The sequence below is a fragment of the Chionomys nivalis genome, chromosome 16 (assembly GCF_950005125.1).
Source record: "Chionomys nivalis chromosome 16, mChiNiv1.1, whole genome shotgun sequence".
Classification (NCBI taxonomy): domain Eukaryota; kingdom Metazoa; phylum Chordata; class Mammalia; order Rodentia; family Cricetidae; genus Chionomys; species Chionomys nivalis.
In genome coordinates, this window is record NC_080101.1 from 3524591 (window position 1) to 3552209 (window position 27619).

The window sequence follows — 27619 nt, forward strand, 5'->3', positions numbered from 1 at the left end:
TCACATGAGCATGGTATAATTATTTTCAATACAGCCTTTTACATGTTTGCAGTTAGGTCTCTCATGTCTTTTGTTAAATGTCTTATTTATATACTTTTTATTATTATGTCATCATAAATGACATTTATTAAGCCTATTTCATCCAATTATTTATTGCTACATATAGAGATACAATAGATTTAAAAAATGCTGATTTTGTATGTTCTCTCTCTAATTTTAGTACCTGAAAAGTTTTAAAATGTGATTTTATTCTTGAAGGGGCTAATGTTTTTATAGCAAACAACCTAATGGTTATGATCTTACAGTGAATTACACTTCATTATGGAATTTTTTCAAGTAAAATTTAGTTTTGTTGTTTTTTCCCCCCAACTTTTTCTATATATCTTCTCCTCCTACTCCTAGATGCCTTTACACCCCGAGGAACATTTTTTGCCTTTACTTTTGGTCTCTACCTAGTGTCTCCTAAACTGTGTTGTCCAGAGTGCAAATCTGTGGTCCACCCATCTTTTCATCTTCTGCAGCAATTAAGCATTTTGCCTGTTGTTGCTTTCTCTCTCTCTCTCTCTCTCTCTCTCTCTCTCTCTCTCTCTCTCTCTCTTTTCTTTTACTTTGTAGTTGTTGTTGAGCTGACAATGTAGCCTTGGCTGGCCAGGAATTCACCATGTAGACCAGGCTGGCCTCGACCTAAGAAGAGTCCACGTGCCTCTGCCTCCTAAGTTGTTGGGAATACAGACATGCACTACCACATCTGGTTGAATTCTCTTTTGGTTAAATCTACATATTACGTAGCTTTCTGATTATAAATCATTTTTAAAAATTAAGTTATACTAAAGACCTTTACAGTAGTTCCACACACTTGACTTAATAAGACTCAGCAGGGCGCCATGGAAAAATGAAAATCATGAGAGACACTTTTACAGCGGGCTTTCCTGTTCGGTGAGCTGGAGTCACACACCTTGTTTGTTTGCTGTCTTAGGCTAAGGAATCTTACCTACCTAAGCATCAATCATAACCAGCTCACTGTGATCCCGACAGAGCTTTGCTCCATTCAGAGTCTTTCTGAACTGCACCTCAACTACAATCAGCTCATGGGCATCCCTGAAGAGATTAAGCTCTTGCGGAATCTTCAGCAGCTTTTTCTGGTCAGGAACAACATTGAAGCTTTGCCAGAGGTAAAGAAAAAAGCTCCACTCATTTTTGTTGGAGAAAAACTCATTTAACATGACGGGAAGTGGTTATAAGCTAAACCATATCATCGTTCTTTTTAGCCTGCGATATATATGATAAAGCACTTCAAAGTTCACTTGTTTTGAAATGTGTTAGAAAAAGTGCGAATCCTTTTCTAATACATTTGAATTACATGTATATGTACACATGCATATGAATGTATATTTTCTGTTTATATTTGTGTTATGTTCCTCTTAGGCTCTATTTTAATTCCTCTAAAGAGGTCTGGGGTATATGAAAAGAGCCCTTTGAGTAAAAGATGGACCTAGGACTTTTGAAATATAGTTGTAGCATAAAACTTTAACTGCCTTTGTGATAGTTGAAGACAAAAAAAATAGTCTCTTTGGATCTGAGTGTGTGTACGGATAAGCAGACAAATGGACAGAAACAGCATGAGACAGCTTTGAGTTTATAGAGAAGAGAGTCCATCATAGCCCTACCATGCTGGCATCCTGACCTTATTCTTCTACATTCTATTGTTTGTAAGATTTTCAGTCTATAGTTTTTGTTTTGTTTTGCTTTTCTTTGAGACAGGGTTTCTCTGTGAAGCCCTACCTGTTCTGGAACTAGCTCTTGTAGACCAGGCTGGCCTCGAACTCACAGAGATCTGCCTGCCTGTCTCTGCCTCCATGAGTGCAGGGATTAAAGGCATGTGCCACCACGACCCAGCTACAATCTGTAATTTTTTATCACAGAAGACCAATTTATGTCTTCTGGAACTTTACAAAATATATTCACATATTAAAAGTACTGACAGGTCCTGAAGTCAAGCTTCTTAACTTTGTAAAATTAGAATTTCCTGATGCAATATCTTGACATTTGCCTGGTCACAGTGGACAAATAAAAACAGTTTAAAATTTCAATGTCATTCATGTTCTCTCCTTAGTCATAAGGAATGCCAGTCTTTAGCTATGTTCCTTCTGTGTAGTTTGGACTGTGTTTGCTTTTCTGTGTCTAGAACCTATTTCTTTTTGTTTTCCTACTGAGGTTGTGTTACAGCCTTGTGAGTCTTTGAGGTTTGCCTCGTGTTGTTCTGTCCCTCTACTCAGCTCATCTAGCATCAGAATAGTCCTTCACAACGGACGGACCTAGTGATTTGCCTGGGGATGAACATAAGGCTTTTAAACTAGGTAACTGTGATAAGTTGGATGGATATATGGGAATAGATATAGTCTTTCTGTCTGCAAAACAGGAAGTGAGGATGCACATTTAGGGACTGGAGAGATGGCTCAGGGGTTCAGAGCACTTGATGTTCTTGCAGAGGACCCGGGTTCAATTCCCAGCACATGCATTGTAGTTCACAACTATCCCTAGCTCCAGTTACAGGGGACCTGACATCTTCTTATGCTCTCTGTGGACACTGAATGCACATATGGCTTATATGCATGCAAGCAAAACTCATACATTTATATATTTACATACACACACACATATATAATAATCTAAAAAAATTTTTGTGTCCTGACATCTCCTCTGTCAGTCTTTTTTGGTTATTTTCTGTTGTTTTAACTCTTTTCCTTCTATAGTTCTATCCCAGTTACAGTGTTCTCTTTATGGAACAGTTTTTGTCCAAGTCTGATTCCTGACCTGGCATTTACAAAGATGGAAATCTAAAGTACACTCAGTACTGCAGACTCATCATCTTCTCCCAGAGAATGCAACTTGTGCTAGCAAACAATAAACGATGAAGACTAATGGATATGGCTACATATATACCATTTCCCTAGGGAGAAGCTGCCACCAAAATGATAGTGTGGCAGATACATTTTTACCATAGTTGATGTCATTTAATAAATTATACCCTCAATTTTCAATTTAAAATGTTGGTTTTAAAGCCCTAGTTTTCATGTGCTGGTTAACAGAAATAGTAGAAGAAGATGTGCCATGGCAACCATGTGGTCACTGTGGTGATGCACAGTGCGTTGACCATGTAGATATAATCATGGGTTTTACTTCTTTTATGAAGAAAGGTCATCAAAGTACTAATAAAAAGCTAGATTTCCTGTAAGTTCTGGTGAAATTATCATTGCAGAGACTATTTCAGGATTATAGCTGTTTTCTCCTTCACAGGCTTTCTACTTTAATAACAGAGTGTCTAAGAGTTCTCATTGACTATTAGGCTGTGTGAGTTTGGTAACTCAGTTAATCCACTTAACAATGCCATTCATGTATCATTTATGTGTGAAGAAGTGGAGAAATTAAAAGACAGAGAGACGCTCTGGAACCGGTTTATGACTACACTTAGAGTGAGAAGCGGGTTTAGAGCTGGAGACAGTAACTTAGAATATGCTGCTCTAGAGTGCCCAGGGGACATGAGGTCACAGTTATTTGACAGTCCATAGGGATTTCCCTGGGGAAGGCTGTTTTGATGGAGGGACACCTCTATCAAGCCTGAACTAAAAGCTAACATTTACAGCTTTATATTAAAAACTCTCTTTTGTCTTCTGACACAGGGACTTTGTCGTCTTAAAAAACTAAGAATCCTGGACATAGCTGGAAATGTTATTCAGATATTTCCAGCAGGCGTAAGTATAGTTAATTTTACTCTAATTAAAAATTATTCTGTTTATAGTGTTGGGAATAGAAAATGTGGCAGCCAGTAGAAACTGCAGTAATTGGAGCCTTGACTTGTGCAATGACTCAACCATTATCTTTGTTCTAGAATTTCAAAACCCATTCATTCTCATCCTTTCTCTTGTGTTCTGTGTCTGCTGAACTTGCATGAACTAAATGAATTCTGATGGTTATCATAAGTATTTAATCTATCAGTTATCATTAAATTCCTTGATTATTGCATACTGCTTTTGGTCACCTCTGATTTTTTGAAGAGACTACTTTCCTGGACAAAATATTTTATCCCATATAATTAATCTAGAGGCAACCCTTTTGTTAATTGTTTTCAAGTCATCAGCTGTGAAAATGTCCTTTTCTGTTAATTTGGAAGTGAGTTTTGACTTTACTTCAAATAATAGAGACAGTTCATTTTGGCAGTTTCTAACTTTGGGAAAGAAAATAGCTGTTTTCATATTGCATTTTTATATCCAAGTGAACATGCTGGAACATTTGATAAATAATTACAAGTAATTAATCCAGAAAAATTCAGCAAATACCTGTGGGTCCACTTTTTGTCTTACTGATTTATTCAAAGTGTAGTTTTCAGACATATTAATCTAAGAAAAATAGTGTTTTATGTTGAAAAAGAAAATATATGAAAGGAGTTAAAATATGCCTTAGAAAACTATGTGCAATGTTCTGATTTGGTAAAATATATATTATAAAAGCCTATCTTTTAAGAATTAGTTAATTACTTAATTAGTTAATTATTTTCCAGCTTGATCACAGTTTTCTGTCAATTCCTACCCTCCTTCCAGTCTCTCACCACAACCTCCTCTGTCCCCCACCATCCATTCCTCCTTCTTTCTCTTCAGAAAATGCAGAAAGCCTTATGTTTTAATAGGGCAGTCCTGACAGAGTACTTTGATATGGTCTATCACCACCACCTACCTCTATAACTTATTTAGTTACCTTACCAACTGAATTGATGTCTTTAGACAAATTCCCAATCAGATAATTTCTTATCTCTTATTGACATCTACCACAGCATTTTAAAATGAGGCATTTCTCCTTCTTTCTACTTTCTGTCTCTATGAATTTGATTGCTTCGTGTAGTCCACAGAGGTAGAATTAGCTCATACTTGTCCTTTTGTAATTGGCTTATTTTGCACAATGTCACTCAAGTTTGTCCCTGCTATAAAGAGTTGGGTTTTCCTTGTTCATCCTAGGCTGAATCATTGTCTCTCAGACCACATGTGTGCATGCAGTTTATCAGTTGCTTCGTGGATGAACACATGGGGTGTTTCTGTCTCTTGCTTACTGTGAGCAGGGCTACTGTGACTATCGTAGAAGATTTGTTCACTAAGTTTTAGTTTTTACTTTCAGTTTCTCTGAATGCATATTCAGAAATAGAATCACTGAATTAGATCATCCTTTCCTTTGTTATCTTGATGCCGTGACCAGCATCTTATGGAAGGAAGGGTTTGTTGGTTCACAGGCCAAGGGTGTGGTCCGTCATGATGGACAAGTCATGGTCTCAGGAGGGCGAAGCGTCTGATTTTATGTGTTCATAATTGAATGCTCGTGCTCACTTCTCTCTTTTATGCATTCTGGGACCCAGCCCATGGGATGGGGCTGCCCACCTTCAGAATGGCACTTCCCACCTCTCTTGACTAAGTGACCCCTCCCAACATGTCCACAGACTAGCTCTGTCTAAGGGACCCTAGACAGACATCCAAAGCTTGCCTTCTGGATGATTGTACAGTCTAATAAATTAGCAATAAATATTAACCACCATAGCTCACATTGTATTTTTTAAAGATTTACTGTGTTGTTAAAAATTTATGGTTTCAAATTATAGGAAAGAATAAATGTTTTCAGCAAAGACTTGGTAAAGACTCCATGATTTTATTCATATTGTGGGTATTGATTTAGCTCTGTGCACAGTGTGATACAACCCTAACTTCCAAAACTCCTTCCAATGTCATTTCTACTACTGTAGCACAGACCATGTAAAGGAATAACCCTTTCCAAGTCTGTGTTGATGCTAGAATGTGAACTTTTCCATCAGAAATACCTTGAATTTCAACTTAATTTATTTACTAAGTGAACAAACCTACATAATGTTCTTCAAAAACACTCAACATCTACCTTGGTATTGCTGTTAATTTACAGTTTCTTCTAAAAAGATATTCTGTATCAGCTGTTGTGTTTAAACATCGTTGCTTCCAATGATTTTAGCATGCCTTTGACATGCCAGATCCAGCTTTAGACATTTCCATTAACCTCTGAAATAAGATAATATACAAACCCACCTGATCTTTGTTCCCAATTATTTGCTTCAGAATTTTCAAAATGATTTTCCTTTCTAAGACAGTCATGATTTTCTACAAATTATTGGTGTGTGGTTGGTTTTCCACGTTTGAGAGATGGGGCAAACTGATGGAGTGCATGGCAAACGCAGAGATAAATTGCCGACTGGAGTTCGGTCCTAAGTGTCATAGAGTTCAGTTTCAAAGTAAGACACATGAACGTTACCCACAATGAAGACCGAGCAGTGTAAAAATGAAGGATATAGACTTTGTTTGGAGTCATTATACATTAGCGTAATCCCCAAATTCTTATTTACAAAACTATGATTTCAGACAAGTTTCTGGAGATGATGCTTAAAACCACTAACCTCATGAGCGTACGAAGCTGGTAAATGTTTATCAACTGTTTTATAGGGAGTGTCAAAAGACTAGAAATTACTTTGACAATGAATTATATGTGAAATACGTGGTAATATTGAAATGATTGGCAATGCGCAGTCACTCAATTATAGTGATCGTTCACAATCTCCAGGTAGTAATAGAAAGCAGTTTCTAAAGGGTGTGTTTTAGAACATGATTTTACTATAAGATGTTGAAAAGTATGAAAAATGGAAAGAGAGAGTTGTATACATGTTATTTTGAAGCACACTGTGAGCTCCCACGACACTGTAGCTGTATCCTGTAGAACAGACTCGGTTTATTTTACTGCTGTTCTTTTAGAGATGGTCTTTATTTGAGCTTTATGCTGTTTCATGTTCTAAAATTTGGGGCACAACTTAGAAAATGCCCCTAGTTTTCAGTAGGGTGTAATTTTTATTGAAGTAGCTTTTAAATACTGGAAGCTGACTTTGTTAGATTTATCTATTTTGTGTATGTGAGTGTTTGGCCTGCTTGTCTCTCTGTGTGGCCTGTGTGCATACCTGGTGCCTGTGGAGGTCAGAAGAGGGCATCAGGTCTCCTGGAACTGGAGGTATGAACATCTGTGAGCAACCATGTGGGTGCTGGGAATCGATCCTGGGTCCTCTAAGAATGAGTGCTTTTAACTGCTGATCTATCTTTCCAGTCCCTCACACCCCAAAGCTTTTATTCTAAATTAAGAATTATATAAATAAGAATGTTAACTGGAAACCTTATGACAAGTGTGTGCCATCATAATCTGCTTAGCATTTTTTCTGGTTATAGAGGTAATTCGGGACCAAGGACGTAGTACACTTGGTAGAGGGCTCATCTAGCAGGCCTGAAGCCTCGGTTCGATCCCCAGCACTTCCAAGCCTGTGTGCTGGCACATACCTGCCATGCTAGTGGAGCAAGGACAATCAAACCTTTGAGATCATTGCTATGCAGCCAAGAATGCAAGAGATATTGTCAAACAAACACAAAACAAGAAGTAAAATATAATGGGAGTGTTTGTCATATAAAAGGTATATCCGTATCTGTGTGGTGCAACAATTAAGGAAAACAGAGGCTGTGCATTTGAAAGAGAGCAAGAGAGGTATAAGGGAGACTTTGGGGGAAGGACTGGGAAAGGGAAAATGTTGTGATCATATTATAATCTCAAACGATAAAAGAAATAATTTTAAAAAGATTTATAAGATTGTAAATTAGAGTATAAGGTCACTTTAATTTTATCTTCTAGAGACAATATGTTGTTTTCTTCCAGTACTTAATTTTGATATAATCACTTCTGAATAAAATTGAAATTATACTTATGAAGGGATGTATCTTTTCACTTAGTGTTATATTGAACACGTCCGTTCAAATACTATATTTAAGGTATTTGATTTTAATCATTGGGTCTTTTTTATATACTTTCATTTATTGGAATAGATCGGAATGAGTAAGTCTCTGGTTAAAGATTATCTGAAACTGGGTGTCTTTTATGCTAATCTTTCTTTGGGGGAGCGAGACTCCAAAACGTGACCCGTGATGGACAGTGGACAACCTGTGGAACACTGGCAGTCACAGTAATGGTTGGTATGGTAGTCCCCTGTGCACGCCAGGGCGTGAACTAAAGGTCACATGCCGCTGCTGTTTCCTCTCAGAAGGATACAAGTCCTTGGACTTTTATCCACTCTGGCTCAGTGTGACTTCATCCTAGCTCAGAACTCTGAGACACACTGTTTTTGAGGTGGGTGCTACTTCTCAACCCAGGATCCTTTAATAGAGTGTAAAACTCAGTATGGTCCTGCAACAGATCTAACTGTCCTGTGTGAAGAGAGTTCAGTCCAGCTAAACTTTGTTGAATGTCTACTCTGGCCACTTCCTCCCAAGTGTTGCTTTTGATTATTAAAGAAATTCCTACCATCAGAAGGTTCCCAGACCCATATTAGACAAGTATGATGTCGCTGGTCTCTGTGAACTTGTGTGCTCATCTCTGCACAATACAGCAGAATACGTAACCACAAATAGTCCAAGTATTATTTTTCTCATGTCAGTGCTAGAGCCTACAGCCTTTCCCTCCCTCCCTCCCTCCCTCCCTCCCTCCCTCCCTCCCTCCCTCCCTCCCTCCCTCCCTCCCTCCCTCCCTCCCTCCCCATCCCCTGCCCACATATAATAAAACATGTGCCTGAAAACCTTGGGAAAGCACTAGCTCAGAAAATTGTTAACTCTGACACAAACTGCTTATGGAAGCTACAGATCTGGCTGAACGTTAAGTCAAGACTTTGAAACTGAAAACAAGCAGCAGCTGCAGATGTGGGGAAGTGTATTAACTCTGACTTCATCTTCTTAAACACATTCTTTTTTTGTTTTTTTTTTAAATAGATTTTTATTGAGCTCTATATTTTTTCTGCTCCCCTCCCTGCTTCTTCCCTCCCATTCAACCCTCTCCCAAGGACCCCATGCTCCCAATTTACTCAGGAGATCTTGTCTTTTTCTATTTTCCATGTAGATTCGATCCATGCATGTCTCTCTTGGAGTCCTCATTGTTGTCTAGGTTCTCTGGGATTACAATTTGTACCTTTAGTCACTTTGTACTTTTGTGCTTATGCAAAGTCAAGAAATCCGACTTATTAACTAATGCATTTGTGTATGTATGTGTACATGTGTGTGTTTATACATCTGTGCATGTGTGTGTGTGTGGAGGCCAGAGCTTGAAGTCAGATGTCTTCCTCTATGATTCCAACCTTATGTATTGAGTCAAGGTATGTCACCTGCATCAGGAACTCACACAAATTTGGCTAGTCTAGCCAGCCAGCGTGCTCTGAGGAACCCCTGTGTCCGCCCTCTCCATGCTGGCGTTACAGGGAAGCATAGAGGTGGTGCTGGGGATCCTTCTCACCCTTGTTCTACAAGCTGTTTACCTGCTGAGTCATCTTCAACACCGCATTCCCACTTTATTTTTGAAGAACTCTTATCATTTCAAAATGAGCTCACGTGCCTTCAATAGAGCAATTTAGTTATATGACCAGCGATAAAGACATACGTACACGCGTTTATTCTTAGGAAGACCATTTAGTTTCAGTTTATAAGTCTATAAGGAACTGTGAACTGAAGTGTTTGGAGAATGACTGTTTTTTTTTTGTTTTTTTTTTTGTTTTTTTGGTTTTTCGAGACAGGGTTTCTCTGTAGCTTTGGTGCCCGTCCTGGAACTAGCTCTTGTAGACCAGGTTGGCCTCGAACTCCCAGAGATCCGCCTGTCTCTGCCTCCCGAGTGCTGGGATTAAAGGCGTGCGCCACCACCGCCCGACTGAGAATGACTGTTATATTACAAATATTTCCATGTCCGTGACCGAACATCTCATAAAGTAGTCTAGAAAGTATAACTGAGTTATGGGAAAGAAACTCATTCAGAGAATGAAATTGAAGTGTTTACTTCATATCTAAACTCCTATCTAAAGCTTAAAAACTTTTTTTAAAGTATAAAAAATAGCTGTGGTAAATAAAAATCTACACACAAGGATATATTCATAGAGCTGTGGTCAAGAATGGTCAGATATGTCCATAATGTGGTAGCTTGCCTGAGCCTCCAGTTTGCCCTGGGCTGTGAGGGGCTCCTGTTGTGCACCCTGTCCCTTAGCTGTTCTGCCTCTCTGAAACAGTGACTCTAGGGATATATTTGGTATTTGGCCTCCATGCTGAGAGTATTTGCTTATTTATTTTTGCCTCTTGAATACTAAAGAAAGCTGCATCCTGTCCTTGAATCTCTTTAAGTGCCTTTCCAAAATTTGACTTTGATTTGTAAGTGATTGTATTTTTCTCGAGTTGCCAACGCTCTCTCCCACGGCCGGATTTATTAGGAGATATACATTTAAAATAACGTTCTGTGACCTTTAAAAGAGTGGGACATGAGCCAGCGCTTTACTGACGCAAAGCCCTTGTGGGATCAGGCTTTATGCGAGTGATGTAAGCTTAGCTAAGTGATGTCGGACTCGTGAGTTCCAAAGCCTGACTGGACACTTTTCCTGTCGCCGCTTTTATGAGCCTGAGCTCATGCCCCACTGCTCCTCGTGTTGGGGCGGGTGTGGGGGCGGGCGACGAGAAGTTTGCTGGGTTACACGCTATTGCTGCTTTTACTACTCCAGTTCTGAAATTTCATGAGATAGCCTTTCTGAGATGAAAGCATTAGAGAAAACTCATAAAACCTCACTCCGGAGGCAGTGATCATTTTGTGAGAAATCAAGTTGAAACACGGAGTGCCCAATTAAGTTTGGTGCTATGACTGACTTTTCTCTGCTCGGCTGAATTTAATAGTCTGGATTCTGACCTTTTATATCTACGCGATTTTATTGGTATTAAAGACAGGCTGATACTAGATGCCCGTAAGATAGAAATCTGTGAAACGATCCGGCCTTGTGGGACGTGGTGGTTGAATAGCCATGTTTATCCATCAGTTAAACTCTTGAGAATTTGAGTTTTTTCACTAGGATGTAATGATTTGACTCAGAAGAGAAAATGATGTCTCGCTTATCTTTTTGCCATTAGAGTTAGGTTTGGTGACTAAAAATCAGGGTCAGTGTACTTTGGAGACCAACCCTGATCATAAATAAAAAGCTTTTTAAAGAGAGGCTCTAGGACCCGGTGCAGTGAAATGAAAGGAACAGGCTCAGGACTTGCAAGACCAAGTGCTCGGCACGAAGGAGATTTATTTGCTTCAGAGGAATAAGAGGAGGGAATAAGACAAAGACAGGAGACAGAGGATGTGGGAGAGGGGGAAGATAACAAGGGAGGGGTATTTATCCTGGAGGGACAAAGAGCTGCCTCTGGATAGAGAGGAGGCAGAGGTGGCACGCAGGAAAATGTTGGTTTATAATGCACAGCGGGCAGTTTACAATGGTACGGGGAAAACCCCGTGTTAGGATGAGGTGTTCAATTTTAACTGGACACGTTAATTAGTTGCGTCAAAGGGGGCTTTTGATTGCTGTACTTAGGCAATCAGCCTCAGGAGAAGGGATTTATTGGCTAAAGGAAGTAGACCTTGCTGGCCAGCTCTAGGAATGTGAACCAGGCGGAGGGAAGCAGGGAGAAGGGCAAGGCCTGCCAGAGCTGTGTTCACCATGCCCGAGCTGGCCAGCATGCCTGCGTTTAGCTCACGTATAGAGCACTTTCCTCACATTTGTTTTTTTTTTTTTTTTTTGGTTTTTCGAGACAGGGTTTCTCTGTTGTTTTGGAGCCTGTCCTGGAACTAGCTCTTGTAGACCAGGCTGGTCTCGAACTCACAGAGATCCGCCTGCCTCTGCCTCCCAAGTGCTGGGATTAAAGGCGTGCGCCACCACCGCCCGGCCTTTCCTCACATTTGTATGTCTCGGGGTGTGATCCCCAGGACTGCATACAATAAGGAAAGGAAATCCTGCAAAGAAAGGCTCTGGTCAGATCCAGTAAGTGGCTCTCCTGAAACTTATACCCTTTCTGAGGTAGTGAACTCTTTCTACCCATCTGCCTGCACCTCCTCAAGAAAACTCAATGATTACAAGCATATTTTGTCTCTTCAATGATGTATTTCCAACACCTAGAACAGTCCCTGGCACGCAGTAGACAAGAAAACCTGGCTGGAGACAATTTTATTTGCACAAACAGAGGAATGGGTACCACCATTGGTATCCTGGGCTGGAGGCCAGAGATACTGTCAAACATTTGTAGAATGTGGGACAGTCCCCCAAAATGTCATCTGACTGGACTGTTCATGCTGAAGTTAAGAAGTCCTGGTTGAAGGGATTTGTTATTTATTTTTCATTTCTGTTTTCCAAACTTTCATCCTAGAAATTGATAAATCTATTTATTACAAACTGTATAATTGTCAAGTCGATTCCAGAGTGCAGAGGAATAATCAGTGATGATGCTAAATTCTCATGTCTCAGCCTCATGCTCACATATTCTGAGATATAGACATAAAACTTGATTTTTCTGCTGTTCCTACCACTACATCAGTTTCCCCTGGGTTCATGTTTGCATGATATGCTTGTTTTCATTCCTTTCAATCTTTCTGAGGCCCTACGGCTATGGAGATTCATTTTAAAGCAACCAATGTAAAAGGCTCTGTCTTTAAGCAGTAGCATTTAGTTCATCTTGATGTATTGCTGAATTAATTTAGGCTTAATCAGCATCTTCCCGTGGATTTCTACTTCTTCTGTGCTCCTTTCCCACTTTTCTTTCTTTCCTTTTTAAAATCTGGAGATTTTTATAATTTCATTTGGCATTTTTAATAATAAAGTTTTATAAAATTTTATAATTGACTACACATTAAAAATTCCCTTGCTTTATGAGGATTATTAATTTATACTTCTGGGGAGTGTAAGGACCGCAAGTTTGTTTTCTCACCCTCGTTTCAGAATGTTCTGTTGGGAATCCTAACTGCGTCTGTACCTCCCAGGCTTTCCTTCTTTGTTATACACGGAGGTGGGATGTCTTCAGACTGAACCTTTTCATCGCAACCATTTCTTCCCCATCTCTGGTCTTAGAGAGGAATCCTATTTACCTCCAGTTCAAAACACCTCCATGTCTTTCCTTGGCAATGAGTTTACATTGTCTCAGCTTCAACGTCAATCCTAGATTTATTCTTGAGGAATAATTTTTACTGTGTGTAGGATCCAAATTAGCACGCTGGCTTGCACCGCGTCAGCGTTTCACGTCTCTCCGGGGTTTCCTAGCTTTCACTGCAAGGCCCAGAGGCTGCTTGCCTGGACCAGGCTCAAAGCACAGGCACGATGCTTCTCCTCAGGAGCAAAACACATCTGTTTTTCTTTTCCTGGCAACTTCTAAGATTTTTCTCGTAGTTTTATTATTAATTTCAATTATGATGTTTCTATATGTTTATTTCATTTTGTTCTCCCTGCCTGGAATTTATTAGGCTGCTTAAACGCATGGCTGAATTTTGAGCTGGTGAGATTTTATCAGCTTGATACAAACATCAGTTGAGGAATTGCCTCCATTGTATTGATCCATACAATGGATCTATGGGGGCCTTTTCTTGATTGATACAGGAGGCCCCAAACACTGTAGGCAGCACCATTCCTGGACAGGTGGCTCTGGGCTGCGTAAGTAGGCAAACTGAGTAGGCCATGGAGAGTGAGCCAGTAGGCAGCGTATCATCTCCAGGTCTTACGGCTGTGGCTTCTCTCGATGATGGCCTATAACCTGCCAGCCAAATGCGCCCTTTCCTACCCTGGTTCCTTTTGGTTATGGCATGTGCCAAAGCAATAGAAGTCAAACTAGGAAATGATCTTTCTCATTATTCTGAAAAGTTTGTAGTCCTCTTCCTTCTAGCATAGCCTTTTCTCCTTTCTCCAACTGTAATCTAATTTCATATATTTTACAACTTTTCTTTGTGTCTACTTTGGATCTTATCCCCCCGCTGTTTCATTCTTTTCCTCTTTGTCTTTCCTTCTATATTATCCTTATTTTTATAATTCTATGATTTACTTTTTAGCTATATTTAAAATTTTTAAATGTTTATTTGTCCCCCCCCCCAACTTTATTCAGCAGGCAATTTCTTGTTGGTTCTTTTTCAAATCTACTGTGCTGTTATTTACATTTTAAATGGGCTTTACTTGTTTTTATTTATTTATTTATCTATTTATTTATTTATTATGTATACAATATTCTGTCTGCATGTATGCCTGCAGGCCAGAAGAGGGCATCAGATCTCATTACAGATGGTTGTGGGCCACCATGTGGTTGCTGGGAATTGAACTCAGGACCTTTGGAAGAGCAGGCAGTGCTCTTAACCACTGAGCCATCTCTCCAGTCCCTGGGCTTTACTTGTTAAACATGGTAATTGCAGCAACTTTAATGTCTAATCCTAATAAATGCAATAGTGGAGGAGAATATCTGGGGAACATATTGACTACACTTGGCTTCCCCTTTGTTAGTGCAGGTTCATTCATCCCTCTCAATCATGGCTAGCCACAAAAGTGATATTCAACTCAGCATGCCATTTCTTATAAGGCTCGTTAGCTTTGATTATATACTGAAAATTGTGCTTGGTTAGTTATTTTTGAACATGCCCAGAAATCTCAGATAAGGTAAAGTTTTAACTTTATTTCCATTTACTTTTCCTATGCTAGCTAGTATCAGATGCTTGCACTTTCAAAGTCCAATGAAACAAATGTTCTTTTATTTAAAGGAATAGGCTCGGATATATTTTTTTAAAGATTTATTTATTTATTATGTATACAACTTTCCTTCCATGTATGCTTGCATGCCAGAAGAGGGCACCAGATCTTATTATAGATGGCTGTGAGCCACCATGTGGTTGCTGGGAATTGAACTCAGGAAGAGCAGTCAGTGCTCTTAACCTCTGAGCCATCTCTCCAGCCCTAGGCTCGGATATTTTAAATGACGCATACAAAAAGGTTGTGTGGAAAAATGGATGTGAACCTAGGCTTTACCTTTATTTAATTTTTTATTGATTTTTTATTGAGCTCTACACTTTTCTCTGCTCCCCTCCTGGCCTCTTCTCTCCCCGCATTCAACCCTCCCCCAAGGTCTCCATGCTCCCAATTTACTCAGGAGATCTTGTCTTTTTCTACTTCCCATGTAGATTAGATCTATGTATGTCTCTCTTAGTGTCCTCATTGTTGTCTAAGTTCTTTGGAGTTGTGATTTGTAGGCTGGTAGGCTTTACCTTTAAATCCACGAGTTTCTTCAATCCTTTGTTCCACATATATTGGCATATTAAAGACTGACCACCAATTTTTCTTCTCTTTCATTGTGCTTGCTTCTCAGAGATGATCTCAGGTAAATACTTTATTGACTTTTCAATGTTATTTGGCACAAGTATGACAGGAAACAACTATACTTATCGAGATACAGTTAGTAAAAGTCGTCTCCAGACAATTACTGAAGTTATTTAGACTTACCTTGTTAAATCTATTTTAATTTAATAAGCAAGCATAGCTCTTGATGTCAATGCCATTAGAGTCATGCATAGACATATTAAGTCATGTTTACAAAACATTGCTTGGTCCGATATGTAAGTAATCAACAATCCGACTGTGGTATTTAAGTTTTCTTCACAAAATCAGAGAATAAAGGAATGAGGAGAAATGAAGTGAGAATGAAATGGTGTGGAGTTTCTAGCAGAAGAATCACGGGTTAAAATTCTCTGTTGCTTTCTCTTTGAATTCCCACCTGTTTGCAAACATTGTAGGCTTTGCCATCTTCTAGCATGAAAGATTTTTCTGCTTCTTATTCCCCTTTATCATTCCATGAATTCATGATATTTCTGTGATAGACCAAAACAGTGTTGAAATACGGTGGATGGAGGAGTAAATGGGTTGAAAGAAAGCTCAGGACTAGGGACCAATTTTATTTCTGTCTGCAAGCTGAAACACGGCCCCTCCTTTCCCAAGATCTCCAGGTTGAACACCAGCTTCTCCCTCTGAGTTTTGATTATTCGGGGCATCATTATGACGATGCCCCAGAAGATGCAGTCGCTTAAATCAGCACATGTGGACGATTTCACATGAGGTCTGCCGATTGCAGAGTTGAAAGGAGACAGCTGTGTGTTCTGTTGCTCATGAGCTGGAATCAAGTCATCTGGGACTGCAGCTGTCTCGAGGCCTGCCTGGGGCTGGAGGATCTGTTTCCAAGATGGTGCCTTCAAAAGGCTTTTGGCACAAAACTTAGGTTTGTTACTATGTGTACTGCCTAAGTGGCCTTGATTCACAGCAGTTGGCTTCCTTCAGAGTAGGTGATCTGAAGTTGTACACATTGCTGGTGCTATATTGTATTCATTAGAAGCAAGTGGTGGTGCCCAGCATGTCGTCAAGGGAGGACAATCAGACCCTCTTAGATTAGAATCCATCAAAGTAGGAACAGAAAAGAATTGATATATTGTAAACATTCTCCACCATGCACTGACAGCACAGAGTGTGTTCCGTCATGTTGTGTGAGCTTTCTAGACCGACAGAGCAACTTCAAAAAAGGCATGGGAAGTAAGGAAAAAGAAAACAGTAAGAATTAGGGGGTGTGTGAAGTTTAGAAGCAGGAGTTTGGTGTAAGGTAAGAGCATCCACAGCCTGCAGATGTTTTGTGCTGATGTTCTTAGTAATCGGAGAGACCAAAGAGTTTCATATTGGAGGATAATATCGGAAAAATAATGAAGGGAAAAAGAGGAAAAGAGAAAAATTAAATGATATTTTAGACATCTTTGTGTAAAAAGCAGGAGGACAAGAAAAGGAAGGAAAACACCCCTGAGGACCGCTGTTGAAACCAGTCAATTGGCTGCCAAATTATGAATTCAGTGAACTCATTAGGAAGTGAGAAAAGGAAGCATTTTCAATCTTAGTAGTATAATATGGGAATATGATTATTATGAAGCCTTTTTAAATAGGGGCTCAAGTGTGGAATAGAATGAATTAAGATTGCAGACTGAGCAATTCATGATTAAACAGCCAGAGAAAAACAATTGCTAGGTTTTTAACATGAACTATTCAGAAAAAAAAATAGTTTGTAGGGATAAAGTATATTACTAAGAAGTCATTACTGATCAAGTTATGTACAGAAGCCTTTAAAAAGTAGAATATGAATGTTCAATACAAAAGAAGACAGCACTGAAATGGTAACTCTCTCCCTCTATTACTACTGAAGTCCCTCTTCTAGAACAAACACACAGAGATATTTCATCAAGCCACTGAGTGGAGCCTCGTGTCAAATTAGCTGGGGTAGTCATGAAGGGAAATTAAAATATACAGATAGCGTGTGAAAGGCCGAATACAGACATTAACGAGAGTTTGTGGAGGCCCCGAGTGGGAGTCTTGCTTTACTCTCCAGTTTTAACTTAGAGAATACTGACGGCTTTTCATAAAGCACAAAGCAAACGAACAGCCCTCCAGCCCCCAAAACCAAAACCAAAATCAAACAAACAGCCCTCCTGCCCCCAAAACCAAGACCAAAATCAAACAAAACAAAACAAAAAATGAAAGTTGAAGTTTACAGGGGAAGTTTTTGTTGTTGTTGTTTTTCGAGACAGGGTTTCTCTGTAGCTTTGGAGCCTGTCCTGGAACTAACTCTTGTAGACCTGGCTGACCTCGAACTCACAGAGATCCGCCTGCCTCTGCCTCCAGAGTGCTGGGATTAAAGGTGTGCGCCACTGTCACCTGGCTACAGGGGAAGTTCTACTTATTTATTTTCTCATACCAGCAGGCCAAATTTTGGTCTACTTTCCAACATGAAAATGAAGGAAGGGAGTCTTTCTTTTGATTATAAAAATTATACATTTAAAAATTTGGAAAATGTAACATTGCGTGAGGAACGATGGGGCTGCTGACACCACTCAGAGTTAAGGTGCTTGCTATCATGTGTGTGGCCCCGAGTTCAGTCCCCAGTTAACACAAACACCAAACAACTACAAAACCACACTGTCAAATTGACATTTTAAATATTTATGCTTTAATATTTGTGAGATACCTTTAAAATAGACCCTTTAAAAATAACTTTGCATACTGTTCCCCTTATTGAATATTTTAGTATGATTTTCTTGTGATCTTTTGTGAGCATCATTAATTTGATTAGCTTGAATTTTGAATGAATTCTAAAGAGTATTGATATATACCATAACTATCTACTACCTTTTAGTGTACTACACTGTAAAATGGATAATACATGCTGAAATTTTTAATAGTTACAATGTTTGCTCACTGCCTTCTATGGTTATCCGATCACAGAAGTTGTTCTGAGCACTGTGCATAGATTCTATTACCTAGTAACCACACTTACCATACAAGTAGCCTGCTATTATGACTCTTTTATTTATCCATTGAGGAACAGCACAAGGTCTCCTAGGTACTAAGTATGGAACTGGAATTTACACAACCGACCCCCAAGTCTACCTTCTTTATTTCACACATTTTACGTTGTATGTCAAGCCACGCACTGGGAAAGAAGAAAAGTGATAAAGAAGCCTGCCCAAGTCTCTGCTCCCTCGGAGCTATAGCGCGGCAATGAAACAGATACTAAACAACTGGTGCCGTGGATTTATATCCTGAAGCCGGTGTATTCACAGTCCATGACACCGGTCTGTCAGGGACAGTCTAGACAGGTTGGGTAAGGCTTCCTAGAAGTGGTGAGACAAGCTGAGATTTGAAGATTGGTGGGAAGAAAAGATATGTTCTAAGGAGGGGAAACGCTAGCAAGGCCTTTGGGTGGGAGGGCCGGGCACCCTCTGGCACTAAACGGAACTCCATATCCTGTTATGCCCAGATGGGGTGAAGCTGTGGGAAAGTCTTCAGGGTATCCTGGGTATTTTTATCTTTACTTCAAGGAGAACAGGACTTTCAAAGGGTTTCAAACAAGAGGAGATGTAATATATTTGTACTTCATAAAATTTCTTCCTTCTTCCTTGTGGCAGATACATCAGGTGCAGTCAGAAGGCATATGGGGTGGATTTTTTGAAGATTCTACAGAATCCAGAAAACAATGATATCTTGTTGTAATGTGGTACAGCAGGGGTAGAGAGACCTGCCACACTCAGTAACACATAGGTGAAGTTGGAAATGGTGATTGTATTATTTACTTTTCTATTGCTGTGACAAAATACCATCAAAGCAACTTATAGAAGAAAGAGTTTATCTAGGTGTTCCAGTTTGGGAGGGTAAGAGTCCATCACCATCACGGCAGGGGAACATGGCAGTAGGCAGGCAGCCCTGCAGGTAGGGCACCGGAACAGCAGCCGGCAGCTCACATCTCAGTCCATAAACAGGAAACACAGAGAGCCTACTTGAAATGTTTTTTGAAAGCTCAAAGCCCACCCCCCCCCCGAGACATATTTCCTCCAGCAAGGCCACATCTCTTAATTTTCCTCAAACCTCTACCAACTGGTTATCAAATATTCAGATGCCAGAGACTTATAGGGCATCTTGTTTAACCTACTACAGCAATATAACTCATGATGTGAGATTCCTATGAGTTGAGATAGAAAGTAACATAAGAAGATCAACACCAACAAGGCCCTGTTTTCTCTCTGGAGCGGGGGAGCTGATGCATACTAATGTAGTGGCATTTCATTTGTGTTTTAATGAATAAAGCTTGCTGGAGAACCAGAAAAGTAAAGCAGCCACACCGACCAGCCTTACTGATCAGGCAGCAATGACACACACCTTTAATCTCAGTAGCCGCACTACATTGCCATAGAAACCAGGCGGTGGTGGTGCCCACTCTTAATCCCAGCACTAGAGAGGATTATAAAACGGAAGGAGACAGCTCTCAGTCTCAGTTTCATTCGGAGGTTTCCAGGAGGCAGGATTGCCATTTTGGGGTTGAGATGGAGGTAAGAGCCAGTGTTTGGCTGCTTTGCTTTTCTGGTCTTCAGGTTGAGCCCAATTTCTGTCTCTGAGTTTTTATTAATTGTGCTTCAACCTAGTGGATTTTTGAGTGCACGGTTGGTTTAAGATGTGGAGTTATAGTTATTTCCACAGGACAGTCCTAGGTGTGGATGAAATTACCTTGGGTGAAGATCAAGTGGAAAGAGGATGTGAGTCTGGGGAGAACTAGGTCATAGTTGGGAAAAGAACCCTGAGTAACGAAAGTCAGTGTTGGCCGCTACGAGCTTTCCAGAGAACACTAAGGGCACCTGGAAGGTGGTGGTGATGAATTTATGGACAATCTGTGAGCTCTGAGGAGCAGTTCTGCAAAGGACACCTGCTCAGTTGCGTGCAGGGACAGGCGAGGCTGTAGCCTGGATAACCCAGGCTTAGGTTTTCGAGGCAGATGAAGTGAAAGAGACCAGAAGGATTTGGACACACAATGTAAGTGACCATACTATTGTTCATGCAGAAGATGTTCTTTTCAATCCAAGATGTACATTTTACTCAGAAACATCTGTTCTCATTCCCAGTGTTGCTTTTGGATGACCTCCCAGAAGAGCTGTTCTCTCACAGGAAGAACTTTCAGGCTTTTTCCTGACACTTAATTTTTTCAAAGATGTTTCCCTAATCTTTTTTTTTTTTCACTGTGGCAGTGGATGCTCTAAGTTTGTTCTTTGTATTTTAACAGGAAAGAGAATGCACACATTCAGTTCTTACGATGCAAACTCTTTCAGCTGCTCTATCTCTTGAATAATCTTCCTTGGTTAAGGTCCATAGGAGAAGACACTCTTGCTTTTTGCCAGATTAGTGAGAACCTGTTTGGTTTTCCCACTTGAGGACAAAAAGAAACTTCCTCTTTCAAAGCACTAAAACCTTATTCCATATATTCTCATCTTGAAGGAGTGGATAACTTTGGGGCCAAACTGTCACAAAAAGGGGGACATGCTTGGGAAAAAATGAATCTCAAGTACAGTGGAGGGAAAGGGAATACGGAAAGAGTAAAAGCAAAGCCCAGAACATGAGGGCTGAGGGTACACATAGTGACAGCCAGAAGGCCATGAGTGATTTCTAGTGATATGGGTCGCCGCCAGACAGTTCTGAGGAAGGAGTGGCGATCTGAATACCTTTGTGAGCACACTGGTAGCACAGAGAGGGAGCAGAGCTCTTAGTTTTCAGGTAGTTCAAGGGCAAAAGTGGGGTCTGAAGAAGGCCTGTGAGGGGGCCTGTGCGGTGATCCAAGCAAGGCCTTTAATAGCAATTACTGCTTCAGTGATGTTGAGAGAGATTGCTGAAAACACCATGGGGTGTCTGAGGTTTCACGTGGTCTCAAAAACAAAATTGATAAACTGTATTAAATTACTATGTACTCTTCAAGGCCCAGAATACTGAAGCCCAGGGAGAAACTGGACTTAGGCACTTTGAGCAGCATCTCTGTGGTCTGAAGAAAGTCTCCTCCCTGCCCTCCCTGTGTGCAAATATTACATGTTGGGTCTTTTGAATATATTCTGTATAAAAGGGAATCATTAACATCTCAACCAGGGTTGTATTATAATCATATTTTAATTTTAAAAACTTGCTTAGGAACAAAAACTTGTACTAATTCCAGATTACTATTCTAATAATTTACCCAAGAGGAAACATCCTTCAAGGCTGAGGTGGGGAGTATCTGGGTCAGGGAAGAGGACAATACAAAGCAGCCTTGAGTTCTTCATTTAAAAATTGTATATATGTCATATAAGCTTTACTGTAAATTTGTAAATCTAATATCATAATGTCCCAAAGTATGTCTTAAGTCAATTATTTTTAAACTAATCATTGCTCTTTCAAATCCTTGGCTGAAACGACAAATCTCTAGTTCTTCATAACTTCTGTGAGATGCTGTGGTGTGACTAGGCCAGCTTATTGTGGCTCACAAGAGCTGATTTTTTAAATCTGTCTTACTCCACAGTCAGTGAACTGAATCAGCCATATTTAGAATCAACACGCATCATTATCATCGCTCTCTCCCCTCTGTCCCCCGACTCTCGCTCAACTCAGCTCTGCCCCTCTTCCCTCCTCTCTCCCCTCTGTCCCCCGACTCTCGCTCAACTCAGCTCTGCCCCCTCTTCCCTTTTCTCTTCTTTGGCTTTCTGTTTTCTAGCAGACCTCTGAAAGCTATGCTCTTGTTTTCTTGCTCTTTTTTCCACTAAGAATTTAGTCTCAGAGAAGTAACCCCTCACGTGACTTCAGCTGTATCAGCAGTTTTATAGGTCCTGCAGAGGCGTGCTAAGCAGAATATGAAAACAGTGGTATTCCTTATTTGCTGTTTAACTGGCAGATTCTAGTAGGATTTGGATTTTCATCAAGGGTTAAATATCCCTGCGAACTGTCCATTTTCCCACTGCTTTATGCTGTTTTATTCTGCTTAGTCTCAGGATTTTGCATGTACTATGCAATTCTGTACTACTGACACATAGCCATAGCCATTTATTTTTATTTTTCATGCTCATAACAGTTTAAAATGAGATTTTGAGGTTTCTATGCTTCTCTTATCTTTGTTAAACATGAACTGACTTTCAGACAGTCATTGATATGTTCAGTATGGCATGTTTTAGAATGTTTTCATCATGCTTGGTTTTTCTAACACAGATTTACAAATGTTTCCAGAATTTGACTTAGTAAACCTTCTTCTTCTGCTGACTCTTTCTGTGACCCTAAACAGGCTTCCTTAGCTATTCAGTATGGGAGATATGAGCAGTGTCTTCTTAGATCATGGCTGTTCACGCCATCGAAAAACCTTGTGATGCTCCTAACAAGTAGAATATCTACTATTCTTAAAATACTAGCATAGTATGTGCATCCTAAACTATAATCAGCCTTTAGAAGTAAAGTCTGTTGTTTTATTTGCAGTTTCAGAACCTAAAACTGAGGGAGTTCTACTGTGAGGGAAACCCACTCTTCCTGAAGCAGCCAATCACCGCCACACAACCTAAAGACGTCTGGACTCTACGGGTGACTCATACGCACGAACCGTCACACTAAACCCATGGTTTAGGACATAAAGCATTCCTGACAATTCAGCAGATATGGAGCACTGATCCATTAAGAGTGTGGATTCTTCATGTCATTTTTGACTTGATCACAGAATTCAGTGCAATCTGTCTGATTTTCAGACTGACTTGACACAGAGAAGTGAACTTTTTTTATTGAATGAAAAGAAAAGAGGAATTTACTTTTACTTTAGCCTTCTAAGCATCTTTTTGCTGCTAGTGAACTCTTTTTTTGCTTCTATTTCATTTCTACTTGTGCATGGATATGATCTGGAACTCACAGAGTTCAGTTTGGTGAAACTAGTTAATGATATCAAAAGAAGTACTAGGGAAACATGTTGAAAGACACCTTTACTGCCAGACAAGATAAAACCCACAGGTTCTCTAGAGTTGAATATGATTCTCTATCACAAATTTTGATTTACAAGACTCATTTGGATCTAAGGCTGAACATGCATTATTATAATTATAATTATAATGCTTTAAAATTGTTTTCTTATCATGAAAGCAATACAGATGCATGAATAGAAAAAAAGCCAATGATGGTGAAAAGAATGCAGAAATCTAATTAGGTATCACTGCTCTCCACTCTGACTCTCTTGTACATTTAGAATATATTTTAAATTTAAGATGAATTAATACTTTATGTGCTACTTAGAGATTCAGATTTTTACTCCAATTATTGTGAATGTCTTTTAAATCAGATTAAAAACATTAAGATATCTTTTTAGATAATATGTGTTATTTTGTTGCATCATAATGTTTTAACTGTTTTCTCATTGTTAGATGTCTAGATCATTAATACTCACCCAATTTTGTCTTTACAAATGAGGCTAAACTGACTGTAGTCACAGAGAATTGCTCTCATGTCCATGGTATCTCAATGAATAAAACTGTAGGGAATAAGAACTGCTTTCTTTGAAGGTCAGTTCTTTTCAAATTTTCTACTGGAGATTGTTCCATAAGCGGCATTATTTCCTGCTCATGTGTGGGAAACTTAAATTGATCAAACATTTAAAACTGCCGTACCTCATTTAAGCCCCAATAACTTGTTCTTTTTTTTTTCCTGCATCAAGCGTATCAGAGTAATAATTCTAGCTACTACTTATTTTAAGGTTTCTTTGGGTAGGTACTGTGCTTATGAACACAGTACTGTTTGATTACCATCAAGAGGTGGGTGTCTTTATTGTACCTCCTTTTATAGATAGAGAAACTAAGACCCGGAGAGGCTAACTTGTTCACAGTGGCAGAGTTCATGCTGGGGCTTGATGCCAACTTCTCCAGTTGGCCTCCAGACCCCACCTTACAGTGTTGCTAGCAGCTGGGGTGCAGAAACGTAAGCTGATTGTCCTGGGCTCTAGCACAAGAGATTCTTGGTTGTGGAGGGCTGGAAGAATATCTAATTTGATGTGGTGTCATAAGAAGAGTAGAACATTTCCTTTTAATTTTTAAATTGTAAGGTCCAAGAGTTTAGAGTTAATCTAATGCTATATTCATAATGAGTACATGCATGGATAGATATATAAAATAGATTATACAGTAGAAATTACTAGTTTTGTTCATATAAATGATTTAGGCAGTTTTGAAAGTACTGCTATGATTTTTTTTTTCTCAAAATGGTGGCTCAAGCTGACAGTATATTTGGACTCAAAGGCATTTCTACTAGACATTTGGTTACTATTAGCAATTAAATTCCTTTGGGTTTCAGTGGTTCATAGGGCTTTGAAACTGTATCTGCCTTAGTAGAGAATTTCTAAAAGATACATTGTTGTTTAGGTCTGAAATCCTAGCTACATGGAAAGCTAAGGGCAGAAGCATCCCAAGTTCAAGGTCTGAGGTACCAAGTGATTTCTAAGCAAGCTTGAATGACTTAGTGAGACTATGTTAGAATTAAAAGTAAAGTGAAGGTTAGGGATGCACTTTAGCTGGTAGTACCAACAAAAGGTTTGAGAACCTTCCTCACCTCAGAAATTTGCTAACTAGAACCCGATCCTGATAATTTAGTACATCAGCAGATGCAGGCTCAATGCTTTGCTACTATAGCTCTATCATCTCTGTCACAGTGCTGGGAAAGCTCTCATTTTGCACATGAGATATTTGGGACCAGGCAAATTAAGAATTTGTCCAAATAAGGCCAAGCAGCAAATGCCTTATTGAGCCAGTGTGTGAAACTCTGCACATAACAGAGCCAGAGCCCTTGCTTAGGATGCTGTGTGTCCTGCCTCCTGTGCTCACGGTAGCAGCTCATTCCACGTTATTTCCAATCTACCCTTCCTCCTAAGGATTTGTACTTCTTTTTATAGTTTATAATTTGTGGTTATATAATATTGTAGTTCAAATGACTGTATGTAAGAAAATTTATACACATGAATATGCTTTCAATTTATAGTGGATTAGAAATAGGAATATCACATGACCTATATAAAATATTCTAACAAAATAGCATACAAGTGATTGAAAACAAACTACTTATTTGTAAAAGATTTCTTAGATTTAAAATAACACTGGGATGATCTCATATTTAGTTGGTATAGTTTCAGAAAATTCACACAATTTTTCTGTAAGAGGTGTCTTAAAAGATACTGTTAACTAGGTGGTGGCGGCACGTGCTTTTAATCTTACTACTTGGGAGGCAGAGGCAGGTGGATCTCTGAGTTTGAGTCCAGTCTGATCTACAGAACAAATTCCAGGATGGCCAGGGCTACACAGAGAAACTCTGTCTCAGAAGAAAAGAAAACTAAAAAAGAAAAAAAAAGATAGTATTGGTTACATCAACAGTTATCTTGTTTTGTGTATATTTACATTCCAAGAAAAAAATTTGTTTTAATGACATATATTATTCTTCCAAAGTAATATTTTTGCTTCAAAGAGAATATAAATAATGACTGATATATTAGCTGTCAAGTGATATATTGAAATCAACACTCATGGGTCCAGAAATCATGAATGTTAAAAGTAGTCTGTATGAATTATAGGTCTGTATGTTTAAGAAAATTCTTCCGTTTTGTTTGGAAAGTGAACCCTTGTCTGTGTATTTTCAGCATACTAGGACTATCATCCCAATTTGTTTAATTAGCTAGTATATACCTCTAAAATAAGCATTTCCTTTTGAATCACAAACTATGTTCTGTGAAAGCAGTCAGAGAGAAGGTAACACTAAGTATCTGATGGTTGGAGTCACAATAGCGCTTCCAGACTTCCTCCTCCTGCTGAGCAGGGCCATTTCCCGCTCAGAAAGCTGTCTGGTGAAGGATGAGTCAAACAAGGAGCATGCGCTGAGCAGGTATATTTTCCCTCTCAGAAGGCTGTCTGGTGAAGGATGTCTCACAAGGAGCATGCGCTGAGCAGGTATATTTTCCCTCTCAGAAAGCTGTCTGGTGAAGGATGTCTCACAAGGAGCATGCGCTGAGCAGGTATATTTCCCCGCTCAGAAAGCTGTCTGGTGAAGGATGTCTCACAAGGAGCATGCGCTGAGCAGGTATATTTCCCCGCTCAGAAAGCTGTCTGGTGAAGGATGAGTCAAACAAGGAGCATGCGCTGAGCAGGTATATTTTCCCGCTCAGAAGGCTGTCTGATGAAGGATGAGTCACACAAGGAACATGCGCTGAGCAGGTATATTTTCCCGCTCAGAAGGCTGTCTGATGAAGGATGAGTCACACAAGGAACATGCGCTGAGCAGGTATATTTTCCCGCTCAGAAGGCTGTCTGATGAAGGATGAGTCACACAAGGAACATGCGCTGAGCAGGTATATTTTCCCGCTCAGAAGGCTGTCTGATGAAGGATGAGTCACACAAGGAACATGCGCTGAGCAGGTATATTTTCCCGCTCAGAAAGCTGTCTGGTGAAGGATGTCTCACAAGGAGCATGCGCTGAGCAGGTATATTTCCCCGCTCAGAAGGCTGTCTGGTGAAGGATGTCTCACAAGGAGCATGCGCTGAGCAGGTATATTTTCCCGCTCAGAAAGCTGTCTGGTGAAGGATGTCTCACAAGGAGCATGCGCTGAGCAGGTATATTTCCCCGCTCAGAAAGCTGTCTGGTGAAGGATGAGTCAAACAAGGAGCATGCGCTGAGCAGGTATATTTCCCCGCTCAGAAAGCTGTCTGGTGAAGGATGAGTCAAACAAGGAACATGCGCTGAGCAGGTATATTTTCCCGCTCAGAAAGCTGTCTGGTGAAGGATGTCTCACAAGGAGCATGCGCTGAGCAGGTATATTTCTCCGCTCAGAAGGCTGTCTGGTGAAGGATGTCTCACAAGGAGCATGCGCTGAGCAGGTATATTTCTCCGCTCAGAAGGCTGTCTGGTGAAGGATGTCTCACAAGGAGCATGCGCTGAGCAGGTATATTTCTCCGCTCAGAAGGCTGTCTGGTGAAGGATGTGTCTCACAAGGAGCATGCGCTGACAGGGCCTTTCCCCGCTCAGAAGGCTGTCTGATGAAGGATGAGTCACACAAGGAACATGCGCTGAGCAGGTATATTTTCCCGCTCAGAAGGCTGTCTGATGAAGGATGAGTCACACAAGGAACATGCGCCGAGCAGGTATATTTTCCTGCTCAGAAGGCTGTCTGGTGAAGGATGAGTCACACAAGGAGCGTGCGCCCAAGGTGCTTCGCTGTGCAATGTTGGTCGTTGACTGAGAAGCATGGGCACAGCAAAGAGCAGGCCTGCACCAATTCATAGGAATTCCTTGAAAATTTTAAAGACTTAAAGTAGCATGAATTAGGGAGAGATTTTTATATACATAATCATATGTATTTAA

General features: G+C 40.0%; 1 protein-coding gene across 1 annotated transcript in view; it reads left to right on the plus strand.

Moving 5' to 3' along the window:
• Lrrc69 (leucine rich repeat containing 69) overlaps positions 1-27619 on the plus strand; it is a 67904-nt gene that overhangs the window by 19920 nt on the left and 20365 nt on the right. The window contains exons 4-6 of the mRNA XM_057790897.1: positions 977-1172; positions 3681-3752; positions 22724-22825. Of these exons, the coding sequence (XP_057646880.1) occupies positions 977-1172; positions 3681-3752; positions 22724-22825 (370 nt within the window). The remainder of the gene's footprint in view (positions 1-976; positions 1173-3680; positions 3753-22723; positions 22826-27619) is intronic.